Source organism: Heptranchias perlo, chromosome 4 (genome assembly GCF_035084215.1).
Source record: "Heptranchias perlo isolate sHepPer1 chromosome 4, sHepPer1.hap1, whole genome shotgun sequence".
Lineage (NCBI taxonomy): Eukaryota > Metazoa > Chordata > Chondrichthyes > Hexanchiformes > Hexanchidae > Heptranchias > Heptranchias perlo.
This window is the reverse complement of record NC_090328.1, coordinates 14,368,284-14,380,625: the sequence shown is the minus strand read 5'-3', so window position 1 is coordinate 14,380,625 and position 12,342 is coordinate 14,368,284. Positions and strand designations below refer to the sequence as shown.

Here is a 12,342-nt window from a genome sequence, read left to right as displayed (position 1 = left end):
TGCTGAGCCAAAGAATGAGATATTAGAAGAATGTCAAAACAAAAAGGTCACAGAAACCAAAAGCCTTTCACACAGAATTTCATGGAAATTATAACGTGGAAACAGGCCGATCAGCCCAACCATTCCATGTTGGTGTTTATCCTCCACGCAAATAGCAGTCCTAATCTCACGTGCCTGTCTTGTTCCCATATGCCTCTTCCCTTCAACTACTTATTCTTAAATGTTGACATATAAATTGACATTAACTACAGTAGTGCACTCCATAGCCTCACCACCCTCTGCATAAAAATGGTCCCCCTGCTCCCCTCTTTCTAGAAACAGTCTGCTTCTATCCATCCAATCCCATCCCTTCATAATTTTAAACACCTCTATCAAATCACCCCGTAATCTCCTCTGTTCTCACAAAAAAAAGCTCCAATTTTTCCAAATCTTTCTTCATATTTATAGTTCCTCACACCAGGCAGCATCCTAGTGAATCTGCACTGTACCCTCTCTTTTGCCTCAATATCCTTCCTATAGTGTACTTGCATGTGAATGGACATTCTGAAAGGAAATGCAAAACAGACAGTGATTGTTGATCCCCAACAATGTCGAAGGGATCAGTGATAGGTGGTGTGAGTGGGACAGGAAGGAGTTGAAGTTTGGCCCCAGGTGTGCTGGGTGGGAAGATTAGCGAGAGAGGAAGATGGAGCAGTTGGGGTTGCTGTAAAGAAGCAGCAGCCTTGTTGGGCTCTTCAGGGAATGATGAGAAAGGCACAGAGGTTAGCTATAGGCTTATTAAAGTGGAATTCAAGAGCAGGAAGGCAGAAAAGTAGTGATGTATTGAGGTAGGGATTTGGCAGGGCAAAGTATCTGAGATGGGATAAATGAATGATGGCATGGCTGAGTGAGGGAGGGGAGGAGGACAGATGGGGCGGAAAGAGAACAGCAACAAAAAGGGAACAGAAGTAATGGGCTCGAGTCCAGAGTGTCAGCCAAAATACACACGCAAATGGCCCTAAAGTAAATTCGTGTTACGTAGGCAAGGTAGATATTAGGCACAAAATGTCATGGTTGTAAACAGAGTTTAGGGAGGAGATGTATAAAACAATCCAAAGTTAAAGTCTTAGGCTCTGTGCTGGGATGAAGTCAATTTGTAGACAGTGTAGCTTCAGCTTGGAGTATCCACAAACCAATGACCAGGTATGAAGTCAACTGTGGCGAGGGCATGGATCCAGAAGTTGTTCAAGGGGTACAGTATCAGCAAAGGAGCTGGGAAGAGGTTGTCCAGTGGAATCAGAGAGGCATTTAGTGCAAAATGAGGATAAATGATCCAGGAACTAAGTTTAACAAATTAACTTCTTTGTGCTTACCATACTGATTTACATATAGACTGTCAACCAGAGCATTGCTGAAGCATTTGTAAAGCTTCATTTTCAGTTTTCACTGATTTTTAATTTTATTTTCCAATTAGTTTTTACCTTCTTTCACCTGAAAATCAACAGGCTTTCAACTCATCTGACCTGTCCAAATCTCATTTACTTCTGTATGTCCATTTCAATTACACTTAAAATTGCACCTGGATCATTTATCCTCATTTTGCACTAAATGCCTCTCTGATTCCACTGGACAAAGTGAATGAGAGTTTTTCTTGAGTTTCTTTTGTAATGTTGAATTGCATTCCTCCAAATTCTTACCCAGAAAATATAAATTTTTCCCACCAGAATTTAAAAATAAAAATCTCACAGTAAACATAAAATTAAATCAAAGATAACTGAGCACTCAATAATGGAACTTGAAAATGCTCAACGTCAATGTTAAATTTCAGAAGGCTGAAAAATCCTTCATACATTGTGATTTCTGAAGCGAGGAACCTACTTAACACTATTTTCAAGGTATAAGCCTTGAAATTATGACACCACGCTCCCGGTGCGGAGTCTCGCTTGACAGGAGTGCAGATTAGAGAGTCAGGCGTGGAGGTCAGCTCGCTGATTCGCTGCATTCATGATTTTCCAACCATTAAAACTGTGTAATCAGAACCAAAGTCTGCAGCATCATTGACATAATACTCTCGTTAAGGTTTTGAGGAAATTGCCTATGGATTACTTAAAGCTTTATCAACAATTTCTAATAATACTACTTACAGAACAAGTCAAAATAAGTTGTAGTAATCTTGCATAATGCACTGGTCATACTCCATCTCAAATACTCAAGTTCTGGTCACCTTCCTCAGTCTTCCCATCCTCCTACAACCTACAGGCTTTTAAAACCCAAGCTTGACACCCAAGCTTGACAAGCATGACTAACTGCCTTATCTGGTCTTTCCTCCTATTATTTTCCCCCTTGATGTTGTATCAGATTTGCCCTTCATTTACTTTGTTCAATAAAAAAAAACACTTACTTCATATGAAGTGGGTTGTTCAGTATATTCTCTAAGAACAAGAGGTTTGTCATCAATAACTTCATTTTCAGGACTGGATGAAGTGAGAATTGTTTTCATATCATCACAGGATAAATGACGTTCTACCAGAGGTTTTATCTAAAAGGAAATGGAGACATTTATTCCCCTTCACTTTCACACACACAACACACAACACACAAAACACAAAACACAAAACAAAACACACAACGGTGCTACTTCTAAAGGGCTGATCCATGGTTTGGCACTCCCAGCACTGAATGGCACTTGCAGGGAGTGCTTGTTGAGAAATCACAGGCCTGCAATGTCTGATTTTTTTTTGTTCGCTAATTTAAATGGATGGAAAAAATCAGGCACTCGGGCCCACAATTTCCTGGGCAGCACAACTTCCGCGCACCGTTCTGTGCCGGGAACGACCAACCATGAAATCTGCCCTCATGTTCTTCAGTAATATACAACTTAAATACAAATTTAAGCATTTAAAATTCAATAGTTTGCTACAGAATTAGGTTTATTTTTTTTAAATTCAGAAGAGAATTTCCACATCATAAATTATTACATTAGAAGCGTTTGACACAAAACAGTTGCATAAAGAATATCAGCTTAGTAGTATAGCATAATTTGGGGGAAAATACCATAGAGAGCACATGAAGTAACTGTGACAGATCCTTATAGATGTATACCATAAGAGACGGCACACGAACTAAGATTATCTGTATATTTAAACGCTGTGCATATAGCATGTGTCCATCATATCATGTCTTTCATAAGAGACATATTCCTTAGTCAAGAGCTTGAGGCTCAATTTACAGCTGCATTCTGATATTAAAAAAATCCTTTCCCTCTTAAGGGTGCATCCTGGGTCCCTTCCCAGGGTCCAAGTCCTTCCTTAATCAGCCCACCTGAATGTGCTCCGACCGAGTCCTTTTGTGGCATGACCGCTTCCTAAGGCGACTTGAATTTTTCTTACCCGTCCCTGACCATGAACATATTCTAACAATTCTACAACCAAAGCTGATTATCTTTAACTCAGAATACAATTTTATTGACAAATACAACTGCAACAGGTATCTGTTGTATAGTGTGTGTTTCATCAAAAACTTGCTTGGGAATCTTGTACTTACCGGATCTACCTGTAGATGGCGGTGTGATACAAGTTTTCAATGTTAAAGGGTGTCACACACTGCCTATCAGATATATCCAGCCTGCTGTCCCACAGCAGCAGCAGCTATTTGTACAGGTATGTATGTGGTCAGTTTGTTGAACTGCAGCTAATCTCTGTTGGTTTTGTGATCCATAGGCCTAGAAATTTGGTCGTGCTCCGCCTGTTTCACATGCGTAAAATAGGCACCTAAGGGTCCAATATGGCAGGCGGCACACTTATGGCACGGAATACCACTCTCCTGGGACTCCACCTCAGCTCTGCACAATAACAAAATGCAGGAGTGATGCAACGCTCTGGTACCTCCTTTCAATGCTGGTTCCCAGAATGTGTGTGTATATATATATATATATATATCTTTGCATTAAGTAAAGTTTGCCTCTCTCCAGTTAATTTGTGTGGGTTCAATATCTCTTAAATTTTTCCATGTCTTCTTTCCAATAAATGTATGTAGAAATTTAAGATATTTAAAATATTTCTTTGTAGATAAAAATTTATTAAAAAGCCTTTTATAATTTTCTCCTTTTTAAGAATCTGGTTTTTATCACTCGATTTGTACCACAAATGATTATGGAATTGTAGTGGGTAGACTGGATAAATGAAAAAATTATTTTAGTACCAAAGATATAAATATTTTCATTTTTTGGCCTGTTTTTAATGTCTGGAGATTAGCTTTGTACCCATTTGAGGTTATTTTTGCAGATTTTCCCTGTGTTTAAAGTTTCGCGTTGTGAAAATGGTGCCTGGCTGTTGCTGGGCAGATTACATTATGTTTTTGGTGCCATTCTGTCTACTGGCTGCTGCTTCCCTACCAATCCCCAGATGTTTTCTGCTGGATAAGGAACAAACCGAATCCTCTCAATTTGTGTGGTTTCAATATTTATTTTTGAAGGTTTACACTCCTGTACATAAGTGTATAAATTTAATATATTTTAAAATAATTCTTTGTAGATAAGAAAAATTTACTAAGAAACATTTTTTATATATGCTCTAAATTTTTATAATCTGCTCCTTTGTCACCCGAGTTGTGAGTGGCACAATTATGGAGTCACATTGGGTGTAGTTAATTAATTAATTTTAGTACTGAATTATGATTTCAAGCTGTGATGCAATTATCTGCCCACAACCCTACATTGCCTGAAGACTACACTTGGTCTTAATTCTCCATGTGCAACGCCACAGGAGATTAATCAGTATAATATATAGGCTGTAGCCAAGCTAATACAGAGTTTGACCTGATTTCTGACACAACAAGCAGGGCAACACCTGCTACAGTTGCAAATACCTTTGGCACTCACTATTCTCCCAGTCATTATAGAGGCAGACAGTGCTTCCAGATTTTCAGGGTTTCTATCCTTACCATAGTCACAATAAATGCATTATATAACAAAAATTAAGCACAAATTGGCAAAAAAGCCAGGGGGGGGGGGGGGGGTGGGGGGATGAGGAGATTTTTTTTTTAAACTCTGCGAGTTGTTATGAACTGGAATGCACTGCCTGAAAGGGTGGTGGAAGCGGATTCAATAGTAACTTTTAAAAGAGAAGTGGATAAATACTTAAATAGGAAAAATCTGCAGGGCCACGGGGAAAGAGCATGGGAATAGGGTTAATTGGATAGCTCTTTCAAAGAGCCAACACAGACAAGGCGGGCTGAATGGCCTCTTTCTGTGCTGTACGAGTCTATGATTCTAAATACAATTAAGTAAATTTCTACTGAAGGTTTTCAGCTACATGAGCTAATATGCCTATCTTTCTAAAACAATGCATCCTTCTAATTAATGCAAGTTATGCTATAGGAGATCTGCTAATTATATATATATTTTATCTGTATTATTTAAATCAAGATGTTTGCCCACACTTTCTGTTTGTCACTTTCACAGTATCACAATGTAAAGTAAAACAGCAACAAACATAACTGAACAGGTCGAGGATTGTAGGAATCAAAAGCAAGAAAAAGTAGAAATCTACCAGTAAGAAATTTTAAGGACTTGTATATTAAAAAAAATTGAATGACCTGTCAGGAAAACATACCAATAATAGAAATGAGCGAGTGAATCAATCAAGATCACTCAAAATACTTTTTGAAAAAAAAAATGGGTCTGCCATTTTAAACCCCCTGCCCAACTCAAACCGGTCAACTATGGGCTCAAAATAAGATTTGTAACATAAAAAGACAGTAAAAATGACATATTTCCCTATAGCATGATTAAACTAACATATAAGATTGTCCTTTATGTCTTAGAGTACCTTAATTTATGATTTTATGTTGAGGCCTTGACCTCCCTCAAAAGCCTTGGCTCGCAGTTGCAATTTTTCTCAGAGCTATTACTCTGTTAGCTGAAGAGAGTTATCAGGATGCACCAGCATGTTTTTCAGTGCAAGCGGAACTATGCCAAATCTCTTGCTGTAACAAAATTTCTGAGTTTTTGTTTTCCAAATGATTTGAAAACAAATTGGAAGACAAATTTAATAAGCTTTTTGTAGTATAAGTTTCACATTAAAACTATATTCAATTTCTGACTTTTTCATTTTACAGAGAGTCTAGCTCAGAGGGGCAGGCATCACCTGTGCTTTCTGTGGTTTATACTTATAATTCTAAAACATTTATTGTTTATATAAATATTTGATTATGTAGCCATGCTACCTACTTCATCCCTTTCCAACTCTCCTTCTTCCCAGTATAATCATATGCCAAGATCTTTTCACTCTTCAGTGCTGCCAAACCACACTACATCACCCCCTCCGATACTGCCAAAACCCAGGATCTTCTAACAACAACAACAACTTGCATTTATATAGCACCTTTAACTTAGTAAAACGGCCCAAGGCTTCACAGGAGCGTGATAAAACAAAATTTGATTCCGAGCCACAAAAGAGATATTTGGACAGGGGGACCAAAAGCTTGGTTAAAGAGGCAGATTTTAAGGAGTGTTTTAAAGGAGGAGACAGAGATAGAGAGGCGGAAAAATTTAGGGACGGAATTCCAGAACTTACGGCCTAGGCAGCTGGAAGGCACGGCTGCCAATGGTGTGGCGAAGGTAGTGGTGGTTGCACAAGAGGCCAGAGTTGGAGGAAGACAGAGTTCTTGGACGGTTGTAGAGCTGGAGGAGGTTACAGAAATAGGGAGAGGCGAGGCCATGGAGGGATTTGAACACAACGGTGAGAATTTTAAATTCGAGGAGTTGCCAGACCGAGAGCCAACGTAGGTCAACGAGCACAGGGGTGATGGGTGAACGGGTCTTGGAGCGAGTTAGGATATGGACAGCAGAGTTTTGGATGAGCTGAAGTTTACGAAGGGTGGAAGGTGGGAAGCCGGCCAAGAAAGCATTGGAATAGTAAAGCCTGGAGATAACAAAAACATGGATGAGGGTTTCCGCAGCCAATGGGCTGAGGTAGGGGTGGAGACGTGATATTACGGAGGTGGAAATAGGCGGTCTTGCTGAAGGAGAGGATATGGAGTCAGAAGCTCAGCTCATGGTCAAATATTAGTATTCCAAAATCTCCCCTCTCCACACTACTGTTAGGCCAAGAACTCCCTCCCCAATGTTACAAAACCACAACACCTCCTCCTCCTCCTCCTCCTCCTCCTCCTCCAGTGCTGCCAAAACAAAATCGTGCTCCTGTTCTACTGTAACCTCCAACTCACTGCTAGTAACACCACTGGAGATCAACTGGTAATGTAAGAAAAATGGAAATGTGTGCATGACCAATTCCACAGGAGTTCAATTTGCATTGATTTAAAAGACATCGATCACAAAGTTCTGTTTTTCAAGTTAACTAATTCGCTCAAATACCACCTGCATTCATTAGACAGGGAAAAGCTATTAGCAACTGCGCAAAACAAATCTTTTCAACAGCCATGTTATTTTCTCAGCCAACCAAATTAAATTTATAACATAATGCAAAAAGAAGATAATTCATACCAAAATTATTTATTTTAAAACTATCAAGTTGGCTATAAATTATTTTAAATCCCTCAAAATCATGTTTTTCTTCAAGATGGCTGTTTATGTTTCAGAAGCCTGGGATTGGAATTGCAATGCTGGCTCATAGGCTTAATTGTTCTGTTGGACTTTGCTGGCAGTCTCTTAAAATTGTGTCTTTTACACATGCATGGCTACTGGCCCAATTTTCCATGCATGCACGATCATTGCGTCAGACTCCTCTTGAACAATGCCATAGGAGATTTATTAGTATACTTCAATAATCTTTTTTTAAATTAAAGATAAAATACCTATTTCAAATGCAACCAATGCAACTGAACCAAACAGTGATAGATAAGATTATTGGAGGTGCTAGTATCAAACCTCATTAGAGAGAAGGCAAGGTGGTTGCGATGAAGATTAAAATCATTGAGGATGAGGAGTCACTCAGTGCAGAGATTGAGAGGGGAAAGAAGGAAGATATCTTGGCCAGAAACTTAGAGTGGGGCTTGGAAACATGGTAGACAAGGATTTTAAAGGTGAAGCAAGAGGGGTAGAACAAGGTGAGGTGCTCAAAGGAGAAAGGACCAGCGGAAGGGGAGAGACCAGGGTGCAATTTACGGATAAAAGCCACACCACCACCGTGGGAGTATGGTATAGCCAGATAGAGAGGACTCAGTAAGAGGCAAGGTATTACCACCCGTAAGCCAATTTTCACTTAAAGCCAGGATATCAATGCAATCATCCACAATGAGGTCATGGATGGCAAGGCCTTAGTTAGGCTGCAGTTGGAGTATTGTATACAGTTCTGGGCACTTTATTATGGAAAGAATATAAAAGTTTCAGCATAGATTCACTAAGCTGTCACCAGTGACAAGGAATTACAGTTATGAAGAGAGATTTAAGAAGTTATGGATTTTTATTCACAAGGACGGAGACAGATAATGAAGGGTTATAATAAAATAAATAACGGTAGATTGTTTCTACTGGTTGGTGAGACGGTAATGAGAGCGCATAAATTTAAGATAATAACAAAAAGAATTAAAGGGCAGGTTTTAAAGAGCTTCTTTACACAGAAGTCGATTAGGATTTGGAATTCTCGGCTACAAACAATTGTTGAAGCAGTCCATAAATTCTTTTAAAGGGAATTATATAGTTATAAAATTAAAAAGGATCAAGTAGGTAAGTGGATATGGATAAGGTTGCTCACGTAGTGGAAAACACAAGGATGGATTTGATGGGACAAATGACCTGTTTCTGTGCTGTAACAGTCTCTGATTCTGTAAGTAAAATACACTCGGGTACTTACTGTTATATTTGGTTCAGATGGCAAGTTATCAGGAAATAGTGTTTCATATTTTGTTCGTGATTGAACTTTTACAGGAAAACTTGAATTTTTATTTGGTTGTACCTTGACCTAAAATAAACAACAAAATAGAATTGTTTTCTAATGGTTAGTATCCTGCTATATTAAAGTTACTGTTCCACTTATAAGTAGTGACATTGTGGCATACATGCACTATATATATTTTTAACAGGGTTATACATATTATAAAGTGAATAATAATTGCAAGAGGAAAACCAAAGTATTTGTTAAATAAAGTTGTTGGCTTAGTGCGGTCTTCAACCCATCATGACCACCATTGAGGAAATGCAGAGCAATTTTTTAGCACAATGAAAATGTTGGTTATATGAAATGCATTGTAGATGTTAGTCTCTAATCTGCCACAACATGGTTATATTTAGAAACAGCCATGTAACACTTGGAGGGGAAGGAAAGTCAAAAGTTCAGGGAATACATTTTGTTCAAACTATCAATACATGCAGCAAAGCTTCACACCTCTATCTATAGAACTCTAACCCAGACACGTGATAGTCTATTGGTTGAAGGAAGTTGCGGGATACACTCCGGCTCCTCCTGGGCACAAAAGGAAATTTTAAAAGTTATATAATACTTATATTGTGAGACATTGACCTCAATTTTAACTCTCCACAGAAGCCGGGCGGGGGGATGGGGGTGGGAGTAGTTAAAATGAAGCGGGAAACTTACCCACTTCTTTCCCACCCCGATCTGACTGACTGCAATTTTAAATTGCAGGCAGCAAGGACACCCACCCCAAACTGGCGGGGTCCTCTTTAAATATGCAGAATGGACTCCAATGACATCACCATGACCTGGTGTGCTATTTTAACCTGAGGCCTGAGCGGGGGTGCAGTGTTGGCTTCCCCCCCTGACCAAACCTGTCAAAAGCTGGATAGAGGGGCCAGAAGAGGCCCAGTAAGATAAGTTTCACTTTTTTTGTTAAGTTTCTATTTTTGTCCAGGAGGAGCTGGAGTGAATCCTGCATACTTGATGGCGATTGTGTTGTCAGCCACTGGATTTTCACTTGTGAGGTAAGTGACGTACTGCCGCAGCCATAGGGTAGGGTCAGAGTAACTGCAAAGATTGCAAATTTAACCTGTGCAGTGCCACAGATGAAAATAAGCAGTTTTGCCACGTCCATCTCAGCCAACAATTTCCACTTCCTGAAGTTGTATGACTGTTACACTTAGACTATGGACATTGTTTCTTGACAGTTCAGCTGTTTAAAACAGTGAGCAGTTCAGCCATACAGACCAAGAGTGTCCCAGTTTTAATCCTCTGTCTGTGCTGAGTTAGCTAATATCAGCTAGGGTGGTGATGGAGACACTGCAATTGGCTTCAGTGCCCATTAGTTAAGGAGTGGAAAAATATAAGCCAAGGCATCTGCTCCTCATTGCCACCTGGCACCCCTACTGGAGCTATAATTGTTTACATGAAAGATATGATGCACAAAGGAAAACAGGCCAGGGTGCAAAAGGAGGAAGGACATAGTGACAAAACGACTGCAAGCACAGTATAAACTCATCTCAGCTAAGAGACGGGCCGAGCAATGGATGGATTGTAGCAACAAAGCCTTCAACTGCCTATGTCCCAAACCCAGCGCTAAAAAATGTGGCCTACAGTCCCCAGCAGCTGCATTCCCTGCCATAACACCCACCACTTCCCATTTGAAAGAAAAGAAAGCAGAGAAGTAAGAAGAGAAACATATATGTCAGTTGAAAAGAGAGAGTTACATAGGGCTCAATTTTAGGGGGCAACTGTGGGTGTGTGGGTGTATGGGGATGGGGGGGGGGGGGGGGCGGGCTCCGAAAATCGCGGAAATCCCGGCAATTAAAGCCGGCGGGATGACAGTTAAAGAGCCAAATGTAACTCATTGAGGTATTTAAGGCACTTTACCTGTGACAGATGAAGTACTTGTAACGATTTTTAACTTACCTGGGTGGCTTGCCCACCACTTCTGATTCACGCCTGGTGAAACCAGGTGTGAAGGGCCAGATCAGGGAAAAAGAAACTAAATAAATTATATAAAACACCATAGAAGGAAGTTAAAACACAAAATGAACCTAAATTTGCACTCTGCTCCGACGTCCCTCTCTAATCTCCCCCTCTTCACCCCCCGCCAATGTCCTCCCGATGTCCCCCTCTTCATACCCCGATGTCCTCCCGATTTTCCCTTCACCCCACTGATCTTCCCCTCTTCCCCCAATGTCCCCCTCATCACCTCCGATCTTCCATTCTCCCCTTGATCTTCCCCTCTCCCACCCCCCCCTCCACCCCTGATCTTCCACTCCCCCCTCCCCCTGGTCTTCCATTCCAGCGCCGGATGACGTCTCGCTCTCTCTCTTTCTCACGCCCCCCCCGCCCTGAAAGCAGCCAGCCTGTCAATCAGGCTGACTGCTAGGCGCGAAACCCAGAGAGGACGTTAATCATCAGCAATCAACGTGCGATCGTGTCGGAAACAGTAAGTTTTGTTCATGCGGGTTTGCCACACGCACCTTCACCCCCCCGCTGCCAACCCGTCACCATTGCAAAATCGACCCCATAGAGTCTACAGCACAGAAACAGGCCATTGGTCCCAACTGGTCTATGCCAGTGTTTATGCTCCATATGACGCTCTTCACACCCCTCTTCATCTAACCCCATCAGCATACACTTCTATTCCTTTCTCCCTCATGTACTTCCCCTTAAATGCTATTCACCTCAACTACTCCTTAGTTCCACATTCTTACCACTCTTTGGGTAAAAATGTTTCTCCTGAATTCCCTATTGGATTTATTAGTGACTATATTATATTTATGACCTCTAGTTCTGGTCTCCCCCACAAGTGCGAACAATTTCTCTATGTCTACCCTATCCAACCCTTTCATAATCTAATGTACATAATCAGGTCATCCCTCAACCTTCTGTTTTCTAGAGAAAAGAGCCCCAGCCTGTTCAGGCTTTCCTTATAAGCATATCCTCAGCGAGAGAGAGAAAGCGAGCAAGATAGAGACACAGACAGAAAGACATATGGAACCAGAACAGGAGAGACCGGGGTGGGGGGGGGGGGCGGTGCGATGCGATCAGCAATATGAACACAGCACAGTAAGGCAAGAAAGAAGCCACGTCATCAGAGCTACTGTGAGCAACGCCCCAGAATATACATTATAACTCTCTGAAAAGTCTTTACTTTTAAATACTTGTTAGCCAAATACCTTGTGGAGGCTGCTCAATTCCTTGTGCTTCTTTGTTACAATACTTATTATGTCACACGAAAGCTGCATCTTTCGTTCTGCAAACCCACAGTGTAGAAATTGGTCCTTTAACAGTAATGGTTTATACTGGAACTGGTCTCGTAGTATCTATAAAAAGGCATATTAACAAGAGATGGTAAATATTATACTTCAAACTGAATTATTAGTTTGCTTAACAAAAAGTTTGTGCTAAAATTAGAATTTCAGGACTTCATTCAGGTATATTTCTGCACATTGAAGTAACTAGTTTAAAATTTCTGTAG

At 40.5% G+C, this 12,342-nt stretch overlaps 2 protein-coding genes across 7 annotated transcripts in view; one reads left to right on the top strand and one right to left on the bottom strand.

The window, feature by feature from the left end:
- The window catches only part of fbxo8 (F-box protein 8), a 125,240-nt gene that overhangs the window by 18,948 nt on the left and 93,950 nt on the right, over positions 1 to 12,342 (top strand). For 2 of the 3 annotated variants that reach the window (XM_067982502.1, XM_067982499.1), the window contains exon 1: positions 9,689 to 9,877. The gene's annotated coding sequence lies outside the window, so the exon portion shown is untranslated. Of the gene's footprint in view, positions 1 to 3,698; positions 3,860 to 9,688; positions 9,878 to 12,342 lie in introns of those variants that run through there. The other variant, XM_067982501.1, reaches the window with a different exon arrangement.
- cep44 (centrosomal protein 44) overlaps positions 1 to 12,342 on the bottom strand; it is a 65,566-nt gene that overhangs the window by 22,261 nt on the left and 30,963 nt on the right. For all 4 annotated transcript variants that reach the window (XM_067982498.1, XM_067982497.1, XM_067982495.1 and 1 more), the window contains exons 4-6: positions 12,041 to 12,187; positions 8,793 to 8,900; positions 2,381 to 2,518 (exon numbers count right to left, since the gene is read on the bottom strand). In XM_067982498.1, the coding sequence (XP_067838599.1) occupies positions 2,381 to 2,518; positions 8,793 to 8,900; positions 12,041 to 12,187 (393 nt within the window). The remainder of the gene's footprint in view (positions 1 to 2,380; positions 2,519 to 8,792; positions 8,901 to 12,040; positions 12,188 to 12,342) is intronic.